Raw genomic sequence first — 22,469 nt, 5'->3', positions numbered from 1 at the left:
ATCAACTTTTATAAGAAAAATTAGTTTCCTGACTTGTCACTTTTGGTTACTGACTTAAGACTTATAACTCAAATTTAACCAATACTGACTCAGACCTTTGCTTTAGAGAGCATTAAGTAGTGTTTAGAACACTCCTTTTCTAACCAAGTCATTGGAACTGTTGAATCAAATCAGCATCGATGTAAACCAATCTGAGTGTCTTTTGCCTCAGCTGCAGGAAGCTTCTGTCTTGCTTGTGTTCATTTGGAATGAGTCTCTAACCAGATCTTCTTTGGTCCTGAGAACTTACCCTGTTTCGAAGTATCTCCTGCCTCTCGTGGGTTTTATTCTCTGTGGCTTTATTCTTTATTCTTTTGTGAGCCTGCCTACCCTGAAGCCACGCTCCAGCCTCACTGTGCTCAGGACTGTGAAGTTCCTCTGTCACAGTTACCTCCTCTGTGACAAGGGGGAGCGATGGTTTATTTTTACAGATGGGTGTGAGCATGTGGGAAGTGCTTAGAGTCTGGCCTTGTGTAGTGCCTCATACATGCTAGTTATTGCTGTGAGTGTGTGGCCTAGGCTGCCCCTGAGCTTTCTGTGAACCCGAGGATGGCCTTGAAGTTCTGAATCTCTTGTTTTGATTTGTGCCAGCACAACTGGTTTATGCAGTGCTGGGGATCGAACCTAGGACTTTGTGTGTAGCAGGCGAGTGCTCTTATCACTGAGCTACAGTAGTCCCTGACCATGTTTTTCTGTTTTCTTAACTGACCTTGGATTGTCTAGTAACATATCATAAATAATTGTGTCTATGGTGGCAGTTTTCAACCTGTGGTTCATGATCATTGGAAAACATATTTCCAATGGTCTTAGGAACCCCCAACAGTAAATTTATTTTCATTGCTACTTTATAGCTAATTTTGCTACAGAGTAGTGCCTCAGTTCCTAAAACTATTGAAAAACACATATTATAAAACATAAATGTGTTTTCCAATGGTCATGACCCACAGGTTAAGGACCACTGGTCTTTGGGTTTGTGGACAAACTTGACCCCTGGAGGCAAGCTATTTTCTTGTTAATGTTAGTGTATTGCATGCTTTTCTTCTCTAAAATACAATGAATATGCTTAGAAATGAGTATTTCCGAGTCTGTTAGTCTCATGTCATTGATTTTCACATCTAAGGAAGTAATGAAAAGTCATATTTCTTCCACTAAATTGTTCATAAAATTTCATCATTGCTGTCTCCCCTGAGTGTTCCCAGTTACTTAGGAAATACCCTGTCATTCTTGTGGCTTGGGCAGTGCCCCAGTGCACTTCTGACTACATTGCTTACTATGTCAAAGTGACATCTTGCTACAGTTCTGAAGTCAGTTACAGATTTACTTGGTGCCTCTCAAATTAGTGAACGAGTGAATGCCAGAACCCAGGAGCTTTGTGATCTTACAGTGTAAATGCTTCTGTCTTCCTAGTAGGGCGGCCGGAATCAGTCTCGGCCATTCTGAGCAGTGGGGGAGAGCTATACTAAATTATTACTCAAATGCAACTTAAATATACCTCGCTTTTTGTGGTTTTGATTTTTTTTTCATTTTTGAAGCAGGGTCTCAGTGGGTAGCCTTAGCTAGCCTGGAACTGTCTTTGTAGACCTGGAACTTAAAGATCCCGCCCTCTGCTTCCGCTTCCCAGTGCTGGGATTGAAGGCAAGCACCACCGTGTCCTGCGCATCACCCACATCCTCATGAACATAAGCCCAGTGGCCAGGATGTGGAAACTGTCATGGAAGGACTCCTTGACTTAGACCCACGTGGCATTTTCCCTAGATATGCAGCGGCCGCACACATGCTGAGTGACATTTCAGCTGCCATGGCCAATGGGAACTGGGAAGAAGCCAAGGAGCTTTCTCAGAGTGCGAAAAGGGACTGGGACCAACTGAAGAGCCACCCTTCGCTGAGGTGAGTGCTGTGTGTTTTCTTTATTTTGTCTCCCAGTGTTGGGGGTGGAACCCATGGCTTGAGCTCTGTACTCAGAGGACGCTGGAGAGAGCAGAAGCAGTGGGGCATAGGCTGTGAGGAAGACACATTGTGTATATGTATGAAGTGGTCAGTAAACTAGAAATATTAAACGCAAGAACAAAAGACAAGGTGGAGACGGGTTGAGGAAGATACCCAGTGCCAACTTCTGGCCTCCCTGTGCACAGGTACCTGCACACACTTTAACACAGACATGTACAGCTTCCTGCACTGGTTAGTTTTGTTCCAGCTAGTCATCTGAAGAAGAGAACCTCAACTGAGAAAATGCCTCCATAAGATCGGGCTGGAGAGCATTTTCTTAATTAGTGATTGATGGGGGTGGGGCCATCCCTGGGCTGGTGGTCCTGGGTTCTATAAGAAAGGGGCAGGACAAGCCAGTAAGCAGCAGCCCTGTATGGGAGAAGGGTCATCAGCTCCTGCCTCCAGGTTTCTTTCTGCCCTGTTTGAGTTCCTGTCCTGACTTCTTTCACTGATGAACAGTGGTGTGAAGACATAAACCAAATAAAGCCTGCCACCCCCAAGTTGCTTTTGGTCGTGATGTTCCATCACAGCAACAGTAAAGCTAACTGAGACACTGCCCAAAATAAAAACAAAAACTGAAGTGGGTGGTATTTAAAGAAGTAGATTGTTCAACTTGATTACAGTGTTGGCAGGTATTGGAGTATCATGTCACACTCTGTTAATTATCCAGTTTTTGTGTGTCTCTATGTCAGTTACAGAAGTGAACTTAATTTTAAATAGTTGGGCCAGTATATGCAGAAAGGTAAATAGTAGAATGTATTTTTAAATAATGTTTAAAGAAGGTTAAACCCAGATCTTAGGAAGTTTGAAGGCTTGTCCATGTTTGTGGATGAGTTTTACATGCTGACCTCAGTTTAAAATCTCATTAGGTAGTCTCATCTCACCCCACTGAGTGTCCTGGGGCAGGGGCTTGGCTGTGATGATATGTTTGTGGTGCAGAAAGTTGTACACACCAAGTATTGGAGTATATTGTTTTAGAGATCAGAACTCAACGTTCCGTCCCTTCTTCCAATTCTCTTATAAGTTATTAAGCCACGGGCTTGTGTTGTTGTTTCAGGTACCACGAGGCTCTGCCGCTCTTTCTGCGCTGCTTTACTGTGGGGTGGCTTTACACCAGGATTTTCTCCCGGGCTGTTGAAGTATTGGAGAGACTTCGCATGTATGAGGTTAGAGCGCCCTCCTCCGCCCTTCACTGATAGGACGGTGGTCCGCATGGGCATGAGGACCTCTTGGGCTCTCAGTGTTTCCCCGCTACTACATCAGCACTAAGAGCCTGAGGAAAGCTTGTTTACTACAGGTTCCCTGCTGCCCCGGCTCTCTTTGGTAGAGAGAAGGTAGCTGTTGCCAGCAGCCATTTTGTTTGCTTGTGACTTGATGCGTACGCACACTGGGAAGCCTTGATGGTCATGAACAGAGAGCCTGGTAGGAGCTCAGAGCTCAGTCAGCCTTACCTGGGTCTCAGAGGTTGGTGTAAGGCTCTATAGTTACCCTAGATCTTGTGGGTAAAAAGCTCACACCCCTTGTCATCGGTCATGGATTGTCTGGAGATAGTTTGTAGTCACAAATTAACAGTTTGGTCACATCCTTAGATTAAGATTAAGAAATTGCCAGAGTTCCCTTTTATTGTGGCATTTCTGTCTTGACAAATGATATTTTACAAAGAGGACATGACAAGCTGGGTTTTTGACTTGGGTCTCTCAAATCCCAGGAAGATCCATGAACTGGATGTCACATCTGGCATTCTGAAGCTTTTAAGCTCCATTGCTCCGAGAATGTCTTATAGGTGACTAGATTTAAAGGTAAAGAAAAGTTGGAAATTAAGTAAAATAATACAAGCTGGTTCCCTTACCTTAAAACAATTCCTTCTGAAATTTTAGGTGGATTTGTTTGGTGCAGTGTTGGGGTTCAGGGTGAAGGAGGAGCGCTGCATGGGTGTGGTTTCACTGTTTTTACGTCCTCTGTTAGCAATTCTTGCTTCATCAGTTGTGTTGAAGTTTCTGACTCACAGCCAGAGCCCAGAGTGAAAGGAATAGTGTGGAATATTTATTTAACTGTGCAAAGATGTGTTGCATGTGTTTAATTATGTAAAGATGTGTTGCTGTTTCGCCTTGCCTGCCTAAGGCCCCTGATTGGTCTAATAAAAAGCTGAGTGCCAATAGTGAGGGTGGAGGTGCCAGCAGAACTTCTGGCCAGGGAGAAAAGTAGGAGGAAGAATTTAGGCTTGAAAGAAGAAAGAAAAGGAGACACAAACAGAGGCCAGGGACCAGCCAGCTAGCCAGACGTGGAGGAAGTAGAACACCAGAATGGAAGAAAGGTAAAAAGCCCCGAGACAAAACATAGATGAATAGAAACAGGTTAAATTAAGTTAAAAGAGCTAGTGGGACAAGCCTAAGCTAAGGCTGGGCATTCATAATTAATCAGTCCCGTGTCCTTATTTGGGAGCTGGTTGGTACCCCCTACTTCCAAAAAAAAAAATTCCAACTACAGACTTCTCTCCCTTCCCGTGCATGTCTCCTTAATCTTCTATCTGTCCTGCCTCAAATCTCAGTGGGTCTGGGGCCTGCTGGGTTCCCAGAGGGTCAGCATTTTCTGGCACCAGCCAGTGGTTGGCTGCCAGGGTCCTCAGTGGCCCTGAGCTGCCAGAGGGGATTTGGTGAAGGCATGTGGCTGCTCCCAGACCTCTGAGGGCTAAGCACCACCAGGCAGGGACCTGGGGTCAAGTACAGATTCTCAGGCAGCTAAGTGGTCATGCAGGGGAACATCTCAAACTCCTGCCTGTCAGTCCTGGTCCTTGGCCTTCATTGCGATCAGACCATACCAGCCCTGTTGACTTCTGACTGTAGTTAGAGCCGATGCTTCTAGCATTCAGCAGCCTTTCCTTTCATTGCTGCCATAGGAAGCTGTTGAGGAGCTTGAAAACCTCCTGTCTCAGAAAATCTACTGTCCTGACAGCAGAGGCCGCTGGTGGGATCGCCTGGCTCTTAACTTGCACCAGCACCTGAAGCGTCTGGAAGCGGTAAGCGGCAGCATGCCCAGGCTGTTTGACTTGAAAGTGCTTTTTTAATAGCAAGCTCTAACTAAGTACTTCAGCACTGGGGATGGAACTGAGCGCCTCACAAGTACTTAAATAAGCACCCTGCCACTGAGCTGCTGCAGCCTAGGAAAGCACTTTCTTTAGTTAACTTATTTATTTTTTTTGTTTACTGATGGGGGCAGAGTCTCACTATGTAGCTCTGGCTGTCCTGGAACTCACCATCTAGACCAGGCTGGCTTGGAGCACACAGAGATCCACCTGTCTCTGCTTCCCAAGTGCTGATTTTAAAGGCGTGCACCACTATACCTGGCCATTTATTTTTATTTTAATTAAAATATAATTTTATCACTTCCTCCTGTCCTTTTCCTCCCTCTCATTAATCTATGGTTCTGAGAAAATAGTGAAAAGCATGATTTTTTTAATTAATATTGATGTATTTCTATATAACACATGGAAAAGTTCTCTAGATAAAACAAAAAATTTTAAATTTTAAATTTTTATAGAAACATTAGAAACTACTAATGCAACAAATGTGACGGTGAAATAAAAACTTAATAAATGAAAAGAAATTCTAAATATAATTAGAAGATACTTTCCCTTTTGTTAGTATTCTTTGATTGAGTTCTTCCAATCCCACCCCCACCCTAAAATAGCAGGGATGACTCTAACACCAGCATTAAGTAAAAGCAGGAGGGGAAGGGGTTGACAGTGGCCTCCAGGAGGTGGAATTAAGGAGAAGGAGGATCAGATGTGTCTCAGCTCTTGCAGGTTCATATTCACACACACACACACACACACACACACACACACACACACACACACACACCGCCTCAGATTGACCCAGGGTCTGTGGCTGGAATTGGTGATTTTTATTTACTTGTCGCGCAGTGCTTCTAGAAACAAAGGCTGATAGGAGGCATTCTCCTCCTAATTTCAATGCAGGTGCTCGGACAGTATCTCTGTGCTTCTGCAGGGCATTTGGCCCCACCTCTGCAACAGGCCACCTTCTCCGGCAGACCCCAGAGATCTTGGGGACTTAAAATAGACAGATTCTGTCACCGATGTGGCTGGGCAGGGTGGGGCCTTTGAGGCCACCGCCTCTGAGCCAGGCGGGTAACAGTGACTCTTTGTGTGGCTGCCTGCGGGTTGGTCTCCATTCCAGCCCTGTGTTGAACTGAATGGAGGGGACTGTGTCTCAGGGAGAGTTTGTTTTTCCAATGCTACATTAAGAGAATCGGAAGGATAGAGGGTTGGAAAAAATTGCCCACGGAATGTGAAAGTATGATGTAGTGTTTTTGCTGCTTTTTACTCAAACAGTGCCTTGTTACCTCAGGTGCCCGTGAAAAGGGCAGCAGAAGCTGTTTGCTGTCCTGGAGGTGGGCAGGGTGGTTGAGGGCCTAGAACCCCCGCTTGGAAGGAGAGCGCATGCGTCTGTGCTACCTCTGCCTTTCATTGCATGAATGTTACCGATTCCCCCAGCCCCTCCTTGTTCACAGTTCTCGGAACACTTGCCTGTGGTCACAGGGGCAGACAGATGGCTGAACTTAGTTTTCACTGATGCTGAGGAAGTTGAGTTCTTTTTAACCTTTCCCAATAACTCCCTGCCACACACACATACCCTGTCCCTCACCTGTCATAGGAGACAAGCCGCCAGTAGCAAGTGCCAGCCCCTGGGGAGAGATGGGGCCACCCTGGAGCTGCTGGGCCCCTCTCATCAGTGGGGTTATTAGGGTCAGAGCCTGGGTGCTGACAGAACTAGCAAGCTAGGCTTTGTGCTCATGGGCTCATGGCCGGGATAAGCAGCAGCAAAAAGCATTTTCTGCCTTCTGTACTCTGCCAAAATGGAAAAAGAACAAACACAGAGGTCCTGGGACACGCCCCCCAGACCATCTTCAGGGGCCTGGGACATGCCACACACACACCCCCAGATCATCTTCAGGATCCTGGCATGAGCTTTGGATTGAACAGAGAACAGAGAGCCTTGGAGACAGCAGCACCATGTTGGCTCTGGTGGCCAGTCAGTCAAAAGAGCTCAGTCCCAATCATGATGTGGCCATAGAGACCTCAAAAAAGGGACAGCAAGAAGCATTTGAACATACTGAAGTACCCGAACTAGACTGAATGAGTAAGTCAGTGAGGAGATGTTGAGAGCAGAACAGAAACAGAGCACACTTTGCCAACCATTCTTTCAGAAGTCAGACTTGATGGGCCAAATCCGAGCCTCCCCCACCCCTGCCTCCCAACCCCGCCTCCATTGTCAACTGTCCACGAGGATCTGCACTGCTTGGGGAGGAGGATGGAGTGGTACTGAGCACACGAAGAGACAGAATCTCAAGGTGCAGACTTTTATTTGGCTGAGAACCCTTAATTCTCTCCAGAGAGTTCCATCCAAGTGAGGGTGGTGATCTGATGTCAGAGACCACTGAAATCAAGTGGAAACACAGAGAGGATCTGACAGAACATCCAAGTTAAATCCAGAGTGTGGCCCGCAGGGAGAGGCAGTGGGAAGGACCAGAGGTTCTCCCAGGTTTACTGACTGTTCTCTGCAGATGCAAAGACTAGGAGAGGTTGTCAGAGGTGATGTTTGGCCAGATCCCTTGCAGTACAACTGGTTCCTGAGATGGAGATGAAGGGAAGATGATGCTGTGGGGAGTGGGGAAGGATGAATGCAAGATGGTGCTGAAGGGGAGGGATGGTGCTGAAGGGGAGGGATGGTGCTGAAGGGGAGGGATGGTGCTGAAGGGGAGGGATGATCGTGAAGGGGAGGGATGACGGTGAATGGGCGAGGAGGAGGAACAAGAAGATGATTAACACTGATGGAGTCTAACCCTTACATTTTTTTTTTCCTTTTTAATTTTTTAGTCACTAAGAATAAAAGCTTTCCCTGATTCTGCTCAGTTGCTTTGCTTTGTGGGTTTCTTTTCTTAATATTGTGACTCTCAACTTAGGGAAAAATAACTTAAGCAAAATATAGAATCTCCACTCTTCTGTTCGGAATTAATCCTTATCATTCTTATCTCTACAAAAACTTTGTGGAATCCACACCTGTGGGAAAGACCTCCCCTTTGCCTCGCCAGAGGCTGGACGGTGCTTGGCCCTTTGTGGCACTGCATAGACGTCTAGCTTCCCCCTCCTTTCTCTGTGTATTGGGCTCAGAAACTACACTGTGTCTCTGTGAATATGGACAGTTAGTATTTCCCAGCATGTATCTATTTTCTCCTGTTTAATAAAAAGGGGAATTTTTTAAGTGAATAGAAGGTCAAAGCGTGGGTTTGGGGTGTTGTGTGGGTTAGGAGGGCAATTTGACAACATGCTTTCTCGTAATAGCTTGTATAATTGTGATGTTTAATGGACAATGCAGTTTAAAATGGCACTAAAAATTCCTTTTTTGATTTATTTTATATGGGTGAGTGTTTTCCCTGCATGTATGTATGTGTACTGTGCAAGTGCCTGGTGCCCATGGAGGGCATTGGGTCTCCTTGAACTGGAGTTAAACCTGACTGTGAACCATCATGTGGGTGCTAGGAACCCAAACTAGCTGGGTTTTCTGCAAGAGCAACATGTGCTCTTAACGATCCTCTAGCCCCCTGGGGCGGCATCTTTAAAGTAAAATTCTTTCCTGATGATGATTGGAACCCTGCCACTCAGTGTGGGAGATCACCAGAACCTGTGTAGTTTTATTTGAAATGGACTTTCCCTGTTGTAATTTTTAAAAAGTTATTATTTTATGTGTATGGGTGTTTTGTCTGCCTGTGTGCCTGTGCACTCTATGCATGCAGTGCCGCTGAAGGCCAGAAGAGGGCATCAGATTCCCTGGAACTGGAATTAACAGACAGTTGTGCCCCATCATGTAAATGCTGGCAGTTGGAATGGGTCCTCTGGAAAAACAGCCAGTGTCCTTATTGAACCGTTTCTCCAGCTCCACCCCACTCACTCCCACTGTCATTTTGTCTATTTTAAAGTCCTCCCCATGCCTCCCCTCCAGGGTAGACAAAGGCAATACTCAGTTTTCAAGGTTAAAAGTGTACACGTTGCTTTGTTACAATAAAACTAAATGTGGGGCCTGGAGAGATAGCTCAGAGGTCAAGAGCACCGACTGCTCTTCCAGAGGTACTGAGTTCACTTCCCAGCAACCACATGGTGGCTCACAACCATCTGTAATGAGATCTGGTGCCCTCTTCTGTGTACATAATAAAATAAATACATAAATCTTTAAAAACAAAAAACTGAATGTGTACACAAAGGAAACCCATAGAGGACCAGAGGCTGCAGTGCCACACAGTTCAGGGTGGACTGTCCTGACCTCAGCTCCAGTCTCTCCTGCACAGTGGCCTGACAAGTTATCAGAGCTGTGTACAATCTTGTTCCAGGAGACGAGCGCCTTTTCTGGCTGCCCTCAGGGCTCCAGCCTTTTCTTCCAGCTTGAGACATATGGGGAATGTGTTTCTTGGGGCCTGGGAAGGGCATAAGTGTCTCCCTAGAGTGACTCACTCCTGCCACGTGGTTCTCCACTCTGGTCATGTGAATGATGGCAGGTCTGCTGTCATTTTATAGGCAGCAGCACACCTTACAGTGAGGGGTCCAGTTCAAGCCATCAGAGCAAGAGCTAAGGAAATAGCTTGTGTTTCTCCAAGCGCTGTTTGCCCATTTGCTAAAATGAAATCATTAGTTGGGAGGTTTCTTGTCAAACTAAATCAACAGCTGCTGCCTTCAGGACTTCCGGGAACCTGACAGGTGACCTGTTGGTTGCTAGGCAATTAGGTGCATTGGCGAAGGCCTCGCAGATCCGGAAGTGAGGACAGGACACCGGCTTTCACTCTATCAGCGAGCTGTGCGCCTTCGAGAGTCTCCCAGCTGCAAAAAATACAAGCGCCTCTTCAGCCAGCTGCCAGAAATTTCCGTGGGAGATGTCAAGCACGTAGGTGTCCTTTGGGTGAATTTTGCTTGTTTTTGGTTAAACTCAGGTGACATCCCCAGTTCTTATTTGACTGTCCTCAATTTAAACATATTTACTTAGATTCTTCTGGGTGGAGGCCCCCGGGAACCATTTTAGTGTGTTCTTCCTCTTGGACTCAGAATGGCCTAATTCTCATCTGGGACGGTGATAACATCATTGTATCTATTTCATTAGAATGCCCTCTTCTCTGATACCTCGGGGCTACCCCACATGGCCGCACCAGGGCTGGGTGACAGACCTGCTGAATAAGCATTTGCGTCTCTACCGCTTTTGCTTGCTTCTCTGAGGCCTCTTAGATGCTCTTCAAAGGCTGGGACAGTCACATCCTTCAGAGTGTGCCAGGGTGGGTCATACCATTCATTCTGCTCTGCAGGAGTAGGCAGGCTCATCCCCAGAATGCCCCAGGCAGGTTTTCAGGGGCTTCCATTGAGGCAAGGCTAATCAAGGTGTGTTTGGTTTTGTTTTTGAGACAAAGTCACACTATGTAGCCTTGGCTGCCCTGGGACTCACTCTATAGACTGGGCTAACCTCAGACTCACAGAAACCCACTTGCTTCTGCCTCCTGAGTGCTGGGACTAAAGGTGTGCACCACCATGCTTTGATTAATGTCTTTTGCTACCATTCTAGGTGACCATCACAGGCAGGCTGTGCCCACAGCATGGAATGGGCAAGTCTGTGTTTGTCATCGAGGCTGGAGACACCATGAACCCCACCACAATCCTATGCTCTGTGGAGGAGCTGGCACTGGACTATTACAGGAAGAATGGCTTTGACCAGGGTAAGCCAAGCAGTGTTTCCTGCAGCCCAGCCTGTCCGCAAATGGGAAAAGAGTGTTGGAGGGTGGTTCATCAGTAGTGGGCTGCTCTCCCCTCTGACCTCAGTAGAAGCCACAGCTGGCCAGAGGTGTGTGAAAAGGAATTCTGTTTTTTGTTAGGAGGTCCTCTTGCTGTTTCGACAGTGTTGTGGTTACCTGCTGCCTGTGAGGATGCTGCTCTGTGTGGTAGGGTGGTTGGAGAGGCTGGCAGTGAGTAGAGATGGTGAGAAAGGACAGAGGATTGTCCTGTAAGAGACTGTCTCATAATGAAGCTGTCCTTGAGGCCCAGGGCCAGTGCATCTGGCGAGATTAGTAGGCACACAGTAACGGCATCATAGGTGTGAGGAGCTTGAAAGACGTACTCAGGCCACGAGGAAGAGCAGCAATTTTGAGTTCCTTTTGAAATGAGCTCTCCATACAGACCCAAGTGAGAAGCCGCGTCAGACTGGGAGCTTGTCCCATCCTCCCTTCCAGTGACAGTGGCTTCTCCCTCGCCTGGCCCCTGCCTTTGGCAGAGGGACAGCCGAGTGAATCTTCATCACCACTCATGGAGGCGAAGTCAGGAAGGACACAGCAGTGCTTCTCACTAAGCCCCTCCTCTCTCCAGCCTTCCAGATGCTTCTGTTTCCTTTTTCCTGGTGGGAGAGGGCAGTGTGCATGCATTTGTCAGAGGTGTATATATGCACGTGTGTGCGGGAGAAGGCAGGCGCCTTCGTGTGTCTGTGAGACTTTGTGCCTTGAGCTGCCCATCTGAGACTTCTATCTCTAAAACAAGAAAATCAGTGGGACCAGGGGCAAAGTTGCCTCCAGCTGTTTAGGATTTTGTTTATTTCATTCAAAGGCCACCTTCTGAAATGCTTACCACCTACAGAAAGGACTTCTGCTAAGTGGTCTTGGCGGGTCCTGCAGGGTAGAAAGGAGGGATGCCGAAGGACCCTAGTCTGCTCATTGGATGTACATGTCCAGTGAGAAGCTACTGTAGCATGGTGACCAACATAGAATTGAGAGGTTTCATAAAGGTGACTGGCCACGACAGATGCTGCACACCTACCACGGTGGCCTGGACCCTGAGTCCCGTATTTCCTCACAGTCTCTTGTCCTGCCTCATGGCCAGAGAGTGGGGTGAGCTGACCTATATGCTGCCCTTAGGACATTGGGGTGCTTCAGGATGCGGCGCACACAGTCCCAAAGGGTAGGTCTGCCGCTTGGAGGGTGGCTCTTAGCCCTGGTGAATGTGTTTGTGTGTGTCTGTCAGGGTGAGTGGAGGATGTATACATTTGACTGCTAAGTTCCATATTTGGGAGCTAAGAACGGCCATTAGAGAAAAGCACATGTATGAATGTAAAACATGCTGGTCCCCGCTCCGTGTTCCTGACTTGGTTGTTCCAGGGCCTTCTGTGGCGGGCAGTCAGGGGGTGAGGGGTTGGATCTCCTCTTAGAATTCCGTGGCCTGTGTAGAGGAGGCTCCTGCAGGGCCCATTGACCACCATGGTGCCTCCCAGGAGTGGGACGGTGAGACCGCATGTGTCATGGTTGGACCTGCATGGGCACCGAGCTGAGTGTTTGTGCAGCGGCCCGGAATGACAGCTGCTGTGGCATTTCTCTCGACAGGGAGGTGGCCCTGGTGCATGACAGCAGTGAAGAGGTTCGTTGTTGTTGATAACCGGCTGATTTCTTAGGTCAGTTGGCAATTCCTTGAGCTTGTATATTTGCCAACACCAGCTTCTCTCTGCCTTTAGTCTTTCTCCACAATTGGTCTTGGTGAGTGTACTATAAGTGATGCTTTAGCTACAGCCCAAGAAAAGGAGAGGTTTGAGCACTTGCCTTAGATTTGAGAAAAATCAAATGTCGCCCCAGACGGCTCTGTAAACTCTAAGTAGGAAAGCACTAGTCAATTCTGAAGGAGGAATTCCAGAGCAAGCTCCCTGCCTAGTATCAGACAAGCAAGGTGGACCAGTTAGCCTGCAAAGTCCCCAGAGTTTGTTCTATTTTCTTTTCTTTTTTGAGACAAGGTCTTCCTGTGTTACCCTGCCTGGCCTGGAACTTACTATGTAGATCAGGCTGGCCTCAAAACACACAGAGATCCCTCTGTCTCCTTAGTGATGGGATGAAAGGCGTGAGCCTCCACGCCTGGCTATTTTTTCTTCTTATGAAATACTATGTCGTGGACGATACTGACCCCAGTGCTGTGTGAAGGTGGAGAAGAGTGTATGCTGGCCCCACAAACCCACTCAGCCTCTTCCATCTTCTTCCTCTCCCCCTGGATTGCAGCAGATCCGATGTCCACTCATGGTACTTGCTCTGTGGCTCTCATGGCTGTATCCTGGGGACACCCACGTCCTGCCCCTGTGTTCCGGTAGACAGGACTCCAGTGCCATCAGCTAGGTGGTGGTGTGTGGGGTCTTGGTTAGTTGGGCCGTGGAGATAGGATTTCACAGACTAGGGTTTCTTCCTGCCCAGTGTTGACATTAATCTCCTCATATCTCTCCTGCTCACGGGAAGGGTCACGTTCTAGGGAAGAAGTGCTAACACTGTGGAGACAGAGAGGGGCCGTGAGCCGAAAGACTTAGAAATCAAAGAACAGAGTCGAAATGCCAGCCCCAGACGGTGTCACAGGAGACATGTAAACTGTCCCGGTTAGTGGCTAGAGGAAGGGCAGTTATGAATGGAACACAGAAAAATCCTTCCACTTTTGCCAGAAGCCTGAAAAGCAGCAGGCTATTCTTTTTCCAGAACATTAACTACTTCCACATAAGATGAAATTTATATTACATTCTAATATATTAGAAAATTGACGTGGCCACCATGAGCCAACTTGCTGCTGGGCTTTATTCTAGAGGGGATTTGTGTAGAGACAATTTCAAACCCCCCAGGGAAGCTATTTCCGAATAAGGCAGGAGGATTACACCAAAAATGACTAGTCAGAATCCAGAGCACAGCAGAGGTCGGGAACGACTCTGACCTCCGTGTCACTGACTGAGCAATATTCATTCACACGGGAACGGAAACCCAGAAGTTAGGCCCAGCTTGCTTCCTTTCCAGCAGCCCAGAGTCCACTGTCCTGAGTGAACATTCCTGGGAGCTGGAGGACTTGCTTCAGCCAGGCTGAGCGTGCCGTCCGTGTTCATTCTGTCCTTTAGCATCATGGAAACAGGCCAGAGGGACAGGAGCCAGAACTGAGGGGGAACAGACAAAGCTCAGCGCAGCTCTGGAGCTCAGGGTAGAGGAGCATGGCCACCAGCTGCCACCGCCTCCCTCTTCCTCCCCAGTGCACTTTCCTGAGGGTACCCAGTGAGCAGAAAACCCAGCATCCTGTGCTCCAGATCGCCTGACCCATGCTGCTTTCTCCCCTGTGCTCTCTGTGAGCTTTACTGCCAGTGTGATGATGATAGGAAGGTGGAGAGATGGCCTTCCTTGGTTGGGGGTGTTTAGCTATATAGACATCCAGCATGGAGAGCGGAGCTGGGTGAGTCAGGGCTCTGAGGAACACAGGTTTGGAGTCTATGCCAAGACCTTCGTCGCTCTCCAGACCCTGCTGCTGATTTGCAGTGACCCTAGGACCCAACTGTTCTCAGGTTGTCTCCCAGTGACTGTGTTCAGCAGGAGGGCAACATTGGAACTAGGTGGTCTTTGCAGCTGGCAGTTTCTGTAGAAGCCTTGCATGCCAGGAACACTGAGCTAACCTCATCAGGCCAAAGCGGCTTAATGAATGAGCGAAACACTGAGTGAATGGAGAGAGTCCCGGGTGAGTCTGAGGTGTGGGCTGCCCTGAATGAATGAGTGAACCTAGTGAATGGAGAGAGTCCCGGGTGAGTCTGAGGTATGGGCTGCCCTGAATGAATGAGTGAACCTAGTGAATGGAGAGAGTCCTGGGTGAGTCTGAGGTGTGGGCTGCCCTGAATGCCTGGCCTCCTTTGTCAGTCCTGTTGGGAAAACATTTCTTGTAAGTTGCCAGTGTCTTGAGCGAGAGCCAACCCGTGAGTTTCGCACCCAGCCTATTTGCCCACTTGTTTAGATCTTCCAGTGGAGGGAGGGAAAGCAAGCCTGCCACTTCAGCTGTCCACCAATACTGAGAACCCTGCTTTGCGACTCCCCAATGTCCATTTGAAGTTTTCCCCTTAAATAAAGCTTCTATACGCAAAGAATACAGCATGAAGAATGAACTAGAAATAACATGAAAATGGCATGTCCTTCAAAATCAACCATATCTCAATTATTTCCCTGAAATAGAATTTACATTAGGGCATCATGATAGTCTTTTTTGTTTTGTTTTCTTTTGTTTTGTTTTGAGACAGGGTTTCTTGGTGCAGTCCTGGCTGTCCTGGAACTCACCATGTAGCCCAGGCTGGCCTCAAACTCACAGAGATCTGCTTGCCTCTGCCTCCCGAGTGCTGGGATTAAAGGCATGTGCCACCATGCCCGGCCATCATGATATTCTTGAACAAGCAGATAAAACGAGCCCTTTTCCTGCTTGTGTGACGTTGTAGGGATTCATGGGGAAGGATCCACCTTCAGTACCCTGTGTGGCCTTCTACTGTGGGATATCATCTTCATGGATGGGATACCGGATGTCTTCAGAAATGCCTACCAGGTAACCTGCTAACGCCAGCCCCTTGGGGCCTCTCCTGCACATGCCTGTGCTTCATGCCCACCTCTGCACCAGGGTCTGAGGCCAGCAGCAACCTGGCTTCTTGGTGATCTTTGGGGTCTCCCCACAGTGGTGCTAATTGCATGGGAAAGGACTTTTTTTTTTTAAAGGGGAACTAGGAGATTTTTATCACCAAGCCTAGTGTCCCTGACCATTGCATTTTGAACTTTTAGTACCGAACACCCTCAGCTGAGCACCTGTCCTAGCAGCACCCAGTCCAGGGCTCTCCCACGCAATCCATTTGCACCAACTGGAACTCTGCCAGTTCAACTTAAATGATCACTGAAAACCCAGGATAAGAAGTGACAAGGTTACATGTGTCTGACATTTTTTACTCATCTCTTCTGAGGAGAAAAAACTGCCAGCTTCCCAATCCTGCAGGACCTGAGCATCCCTGTTGGAGTGCCCTCCCCTGGCACATCAGAAAATTTTCTCTTCCACACAGGCTTCCCCACTGGATCTCTGCACGGACAGCTTCTTCTCCAGCAGGGAGCAGGCCCTGGAAGCCAGGCTGCAGCTGATCCACAGCGCCCCTTCTGAGAGCCTGCGGGCCTGGGTGGCAGAGGCGTGGCAGGCCCAGCATGGCAGAGCGGCTTCCCTGGTCAGCTGGGACCGCTTCACTTCCCTTCAGCAAGCTCAGGTAGTACCCCGCCGCCGCAGGCAGGCTGCTCAGTTCTTCCTTTGCCTGCGTTTTGACAAGTGTGTGTGTGTGTGTGGGGGGGGGTGATACTCTATCCCCCAAGCCTGGATGCTGCTGTCAGTGATAGACACATGAGGACATTCAGAAACCTCCAGCTTGATGCCTTTCCCACCGTTCCCTTTCCTTTTGCCTGACTCCTCCTGGTGGAAGCAGGAGGGAGGGTAACTTCTGTGCCCTGACCTCCGTGAGGAGTGATGAGGACTCCTGAGTGCTGCACTAGACTCCCCCTTCATCAGATGTGCCATAGGACGTCCACACCAGTAAGAGCGAGGTAACTGACCATGGAGAGCTTTTTGCCAGAGCTTACCTATGGGGTTTTGCCAGCCACACCGAAACCTGGTCCCAGCAGCAGAGCCCCTTCTGGTGTTCCTGGAGCCCATGTTTGCTGAATTGTACTGCTGTGCTCTGATGGCCCCTCATGCCCATTTCAGAGTCTCCGTCCTGAAGACGGCTAACTCTCCTTTTGTGTTGTGTTTAGGATCTTGTCTCCTGCCTCGGGGGTCCGGTCCTCAGTGGTGTGTGCAGGCGTCTGGCGGCTGACTTTCGGCACTGCCGAGGGGGCCTCCCTGACTTGGTGGTGTGGAATTCTCAGAGCCATCGCTGCAAGGTCAGCAGAGAACGCTGTTTATAATTTTATCAGCAACTGTGTCAGAGTCCATGTGGCTGATGGGAGGATTGAATTCCATTCCTCGATAGCCTAGGCTGAAGGCGGGGGTTCTCAGAAGCTTCTCTGAGGAGCTGGGGTGGAAGCAAGACAGGCATTCTCATGCTGCCCCATCACAGAGGTGATAGTACCTACATGCTGCTACTGGAACAAGTCACCAGCTGCAGGGCACAGAGAGGCAGGGCTTCCCACAGTGTGTGGACCCAGGCCCTCAGGAGCCCACAGCAAACACATTCCCTGGGCCGGGCCTGTTCCTGCCTGTCGCCATTCGCTGGTGGGCGTTGTCACACACGTCACACACTACACATGTGTTCTCTCCTCAGCTTGCCCCTCCTTCCCCCTCTTCTCGCCCTCTTTTTCTGACTCATATTTCATCCTCGTCTGTGATTTGTCTTTTTATTTTCTTAGTATTCTTTGATGATGGGAAAATTTAAAGATTGATCAAATTTAGGTGCCAGATATCAGAATTACTTACATAATCTGAAACCACAGAGAAGTTCTCTTGTGTTTCGTTCCAGAAGCTCTGTGCCTACACTTTCTGTGTATTTTGTGATCTCTCCAGACGCTCTTCTGTCTGCTGCAAGGAGTGGAATGAGACAGCTTTTGTTGAGGAGCAGCAGACTGTTCAGTTCCATTTTGCTGTCTCTGAGGAGAATATTTTTGTTTGTTTTGTTTAGAACGCCAGGCCTGTTGAGTAAAGGACTGAATTTAATTCTTCAGCCTGGGCCTCTGTTTCGCCTTGGTCTGTGACTGTAAACAGTTACCAGACTTCGTCAGAGCTGAAAGGTTTGCCCCTCTTCTGCCAACCCTGTAGGTTTGGGCACACAATCTCCATGAATGCCAACAAATTACCCACACTGACTTTTTTCTGGTATCAGAGCAGACTCTAGCACCATGACCTTGAAAGAATGGCCCCAACCTTCCCAAGGTCCACTTCTCACACTCATTTATGTGAGCTTCCGGGTCAGAGGGGAGCTGCCTCTGGCTGATGAGCCTGGCTTAGAAGAGGCTTGCTTCCAGGATTCCTTCAGGAGCCGTCAGCCGGTTCCCTGTGGTACCCAGAACAAGATGGTTATTCTACTTCCTGCATCTTCCTGGAGCACTTGCTGTCCTTCATCTCACTGTTACCCTAGAGATCTGTATCTCTACCCCTCCCCAAGCTAGTGCGTCCCGCCATGCCGTACTTTCCTAATGAGCTCTGGGAGTCAAAATCCGGTTGTCATGCTTGCAGCTCAGCATGCAGGAGTAGGCAGACTGCTGTCTGTGAATTTGAGCAGCTAGGGCTACATAGAGAGACCCTGTTTCAACACTCCCCACCCCACTCCCAGGGGAAACACACACACACACACACACACACACACACACACACACACACACACACACACACGTTTCCTGCACTTCCCCTGACTGTTTTTATTGCTGTCTCCTAACTTAGCAGTGAACAACATTGGCCCAGCTCCTGCCTTCCTGCACCTGATACATAATAAACACTTTAGGGCCCAGCAAGATAGCTAAAGGTGCTTGCCACCAAACCTGACAACCTGAGTTAAATACCCAGACTGACTCTTTGAAAAACATTGAAAAAGGAGGCAGTTTGGTTTTACAATAAACATCATGACAAAGTACCCAGGAAGATCCTCCTGAGAGACTGGGTAGGTCTCTGTGAAATGAGCTTAAGCAGATCCTTGAGACATAAGAAACTGTGCATGTGATGAACAGACATGGGGATGAGACTGGTGTGTATGAAGCCTTTGGGATGATTGGCAGAGACTAAGTCCTACTTTTCTTCACCACAATGTGAAGTTTAGGTTCAAATGCAAACGTAACAGATTGAAGGGTTGAAATAGGGAACAGCACTCCAGTACACATTCTAAAACTATTTCTGTTGCTTCGGACCCAGTGAACTGATTCTCCAGAGCTGTCTAGTTGCCACAGAGTAATTTCACAAGGGATCTCCCAGCTGCATATCTGTTTGCTGTAAATGTGCACAGTGGTGTAGACTGACCCATCTACGTAGGTGGCCGTTTAAGTGGCTATAGCCCCTTTGGGTCCCTCTCCGTCTCAGTAAGATGTTGGTAAGTCTGGAAACCTCTCTTCCAGCTGGTGGAAGTGAAAGGCCCCAGTGATCGCCTTTCCTGTAAGCAGATGATCTGGCTGGATGAACTACAGAAGCTGGGGGCCGAAGTTGAAGTCTGCCACGTGGTTGCAGTCGGAGCTAAGAGCAAAGGTCTGGGCTGAAAGATGTCGCCTTGGAGACATCTGGCCAGCCACAGGAACAGCTCTCCAAGAGGATAAAGCTGTTCATGCTGCTTTCGCTTGGATTTGTCCTGACACCTGAGATCAGAATGACTCATCCTTGTACAGTGTCTGTATGTCACAGACCTTGCTGTATACTGGAAAGCACTGGATCCACAGTGTGTGGACTGTTGAAAATGTAGAACTCCGCGTGGGCATTGTAGGAGCTGAATGCTTCCATATTAGTAGGCTAAAAAAAAAAAAAGAAAAAGCCAGAGAAAAAATGAACATGATGCACCTTTGGGAGTTTTTTGGAAACACAAATGATGTTTCTCTACAAAACACGCTGGCAATGGAAGTTCTTGAGTTTGGGTTTGTCTCATGATTATCCAAGAAGGGAAGAAACCATAGAAATTCTGATTTCCTTAAGGGGAGGGGGAACAACCAAAAATAAATTCTTTATTTCAAGAGAGGAAGAATTCAGAGTATTTCAGTTGTGGTGTCATGTGCATGCCACACTTCAGGCTTTTGGATTATGTGTGATGAAAATGTGTGCCAAGACAGGGGAAAAAATGTTCTCTTCAGTTATTCTTACTTTGTCAAAAGTTGGTCTAGAACCTCATTCCAATCCCACAGTTGACTGTGAGATGGTCATTTATTTATGAACTGACAAGCTACTGTGTGCCAGGTATAGTAGTTTAAAAGCCAGGAAGGTAATATCGTATGATTCTGGCTCCCATGCTTACCAGGAAGTGTTGGGGGAGGAGGAAAATATGGAAAGAACCCATTACAATACAGTGTATGGTAACAATTACTGGAGAATGGAGGAGGAGGCCTTCATGTAGACAACAAAAAAATCTTCCTGCTACTCAAAGCACATTGTAAAGCTGGGAATGGTGGCTCGCACCTGTAATCCTAGCACTTGGGAGGCTGAGGCAGGATTACCTTAAGGTTAAGGTCAGACTGGGCTACAAAGTGAGACTGTCTCAAAGGGGGTGGGGAAGCCCATTATGAGTGCTCTGGCCACTAGAATCCTACTTTATCTCTCATGGAACAATCAGATTAATAAACACACAGATGTGAAATGTGAAGGGAGCGCAGAGATATGACTCAGGGTATAAAGGTGCTCCCAAGCCTGATCTGAGTTTGAAGCCTAAGACCCACGTAGGGTCTGAAAATTGTCCTCTGAACTTCACCTCTGTACCATGGTATACACAAACTAATATATACACAATAAATAAAACATGTAACAAATATAAAAACCAACAACTCAGTGGGCTTTGCTTAAATGTGTAGGCTGGGGAGAGCATCAGAATAATTATATTTGCAGAAATGCATTAATTTGAGGATACTGCTCTACAGCACCTTCCATACACCACTAATCCAGGCCCCGCTGATGACCCACCAGCCTTCCACCTCAGCCAGAATAGAAGCTTCATTCTCAACTTCTTTCATTTAAGGCCTAGTAATGAATGGTAACTAACCCAGTTTGCCTAGTTAAGGAGCAGAGTTCAATAAAAATTATCACTTGATCTCTTAGGGTTTCTATTGCTATGAAGAGACACCATGACCATGGCAACTCTTATAAGGAAAACATTTAATTGAGGGGGCTCACTTAACAGTTTCAGAGGTTCAATCCATTATCATAAAGTCTTTTCCTGTGCCAGTGTGTTCAAGGATATTTCTCAATTTCTCTTCTGTCAGGTTCAGTGTATCTGGTTTTATGTTGAGGTCTTTGATCCATTTGGAGTTGAGTTTTGTGTGGAGGTGTTAAGTATGGATCTGTTTGGATTCTTCTACATGCAACCATCCAGTTTGAATGGCACCATTTGTGGAAGATACTGTCTTTTTCCCAGTGTGTATTTCTGGCTTATTTGTCAAAATTCAAGTATCCATGGGTGTGTGGATTTATGTTTGGGTCTTCAGTTCTGTTCTGTTTTGTTGTTTAATGTGTCTTTTTTGTGCCAATATCATGCTGTTTTTTATTACTCTAGCTGTGCAGTACAATTTGAGGTTGGGGATGGTGATACTGTCAGCAATTCTTTTATTATTCAGGATTGTTTAGCTATCCTAGGGTTTTTTTGTTTTTGTTTTTTTGGTGTGTGTGTGTGTGTGTGTGTGTGTGTGTGTGTGTGTGTGTGTGTGTGTGTGTGTGTGTGTGTTTCCTTATGAGGCTGAAATTGTCAATCAAGATCTGAGAAGAACTGTGTTGGAATTTGATGGAGATTTCACTGAATCTGTAGATAGCTTTTGGTAGGACAGCCGTTTATATACTATATTAATCCTATTGATCCATAAGCATGGGAGATCTTTTCATCTTCTGATATCTTCTTCACTTTCTTTTTATCTTAAACTTTTTTATCATACAAGTCTTTCCTTTGTTTGGTTAGAGTTACACCAAGATATTTATTATTTGAGGCTATTGTGTAGGGTGATTTCTTTTTCAGTCTGTTTGCCATTTGTGTATAGGAGAGCTACTGATTAACCTTGTAACCAGCAACTTTCCAGAAAGTGTTTTTCAGTTGTAGGAGTTTCCTGGTGGAATTTTTAGGGTCGTTTATGCATACTATCATATCATCTGCAAATAAAGATGCTTTGACTTCTCCTTTTCCGATGTGTATCCCTTGATCTCTTTCAGTTGTCTTATTGCTGTAGCTAAGACTTCAAGTACTGTATTGAATAGGTATGAGAGAGTGGAAACCTTATCTCATTTCTGACTTTAGTGGAATTACTTACTTTGAGTTTCTCTCCATTGAAGTTGATGTTGGTATGGGCTTGTTGTAAACTGCCTTTATTATGTGGAAGTATGTCCCTTGTACCCCTAATCTCTCCAGTTCTTTTATCATGAAGGGTGTTGGACTTTGTCAAAGGCCTTTACTGCATCTAATGAGATGATCATGTAGTTTTTGTCTTTCAGTCTGTTTATATGATGGAGTACACTTACCAATTTCTGTTGAACCATCCCTGCATCTCTAGGATGAAGCCTTCTTGATCATGGTGGATGATCTTTTTTATGTGTTCTTCGATTAAGTTTGCAAGTACTTTACTGAGAATTTTAGCATCTATGCTCATACAAAAAAATTGGTCTTTAATTCTCTTTGTTAAGTCTTTATGTAGTTTGGGTATCAGAGTAACTATGGCCTCATAAAATGAATTGGGTGATATTCCTTCTGTTTCTATTCTGTGCAATAATCAATGTAACTCTTCTTTGAGAGTCTGGTAGAAGTCTGTGCTAAAACCATATGGCCCTGGGCTTGTCTGTGTTTGTTTGTTTGTTTGTTTGGGAAACTTTTAATGACTGCTACTATTTCACTAGGGGCTAAGGGTCTATTTAAATTGTTTATGTTCTAGATTTAAGTTTGGTGGGTAGTGCCTATTGAGAAAATTATAAT

General features: G+C 47.0%; 1 protein-coding gene across 1 annotated transcript in view; it reads left to right on the top strand.

Moving 5' to 3' along the window:
* Fan1 (FANCD2 and FANCI associated nuclease 1) overlaps positions 1-20,010 on the top strand; it is a 30,585-nt gene extending 10,575 nt beyond the window's left edge. Inside the window, exons 6-14 of the mRNA XM_036202150.1 lie at positions 1,795-1,926; positions 3,083-3,191; positions 4,922-5,041; positions 9,813-9,977; positions 10,644-10,794; positions 15,318-15,421; positions 15,924-16,118; positions 16,657-16,785; positions 18,943-20,010. Of these exons, the coding sequence (XP_036058043.1) occupies positions 1,795-1,926; positions 3,083-3,191; positions 4,922-5,041; positions 9,813-9,977; positions 10,644-10,794; positions 15,318-15,421; positions 15,924-16,118; positions 16,657-16,785; positions 18,943-19,080 (1,243 nt within the window). The 3' untranslated portion in view covers positions 19,081-20,010. The remainder of the gene's footprint in view (positions 1-1,794; positions 1,927-3,082; positions 3,192-4,921; positions 5,042-9,812; positions 9,978-10,643; positions 10,795-15,317; positions 15,422-15,923; positions 16,119-16,656; positions 16,786-18,942) is intronic.
* Positions 20,011-22,469: the final 2,459 nt, after the last annotated feature.

The sequence above is a fragment of the Onychomys torridus genome, chromosome 1, assembly GCF_903995425.1.
Source record: "Onychomys torridus chromosome 1, mOncTor1.1, whole genome shotgun sequence".
Classification (NCBI taxonomy): Eukaryota; Metazoa; Chordata; class Mammalia; order Rodentia; family Cricetidae; genus Onychomys; species Onychomys torridus.
This window is presented reverse-complemented; position numbering and strand designations above follow the sequence as displayed.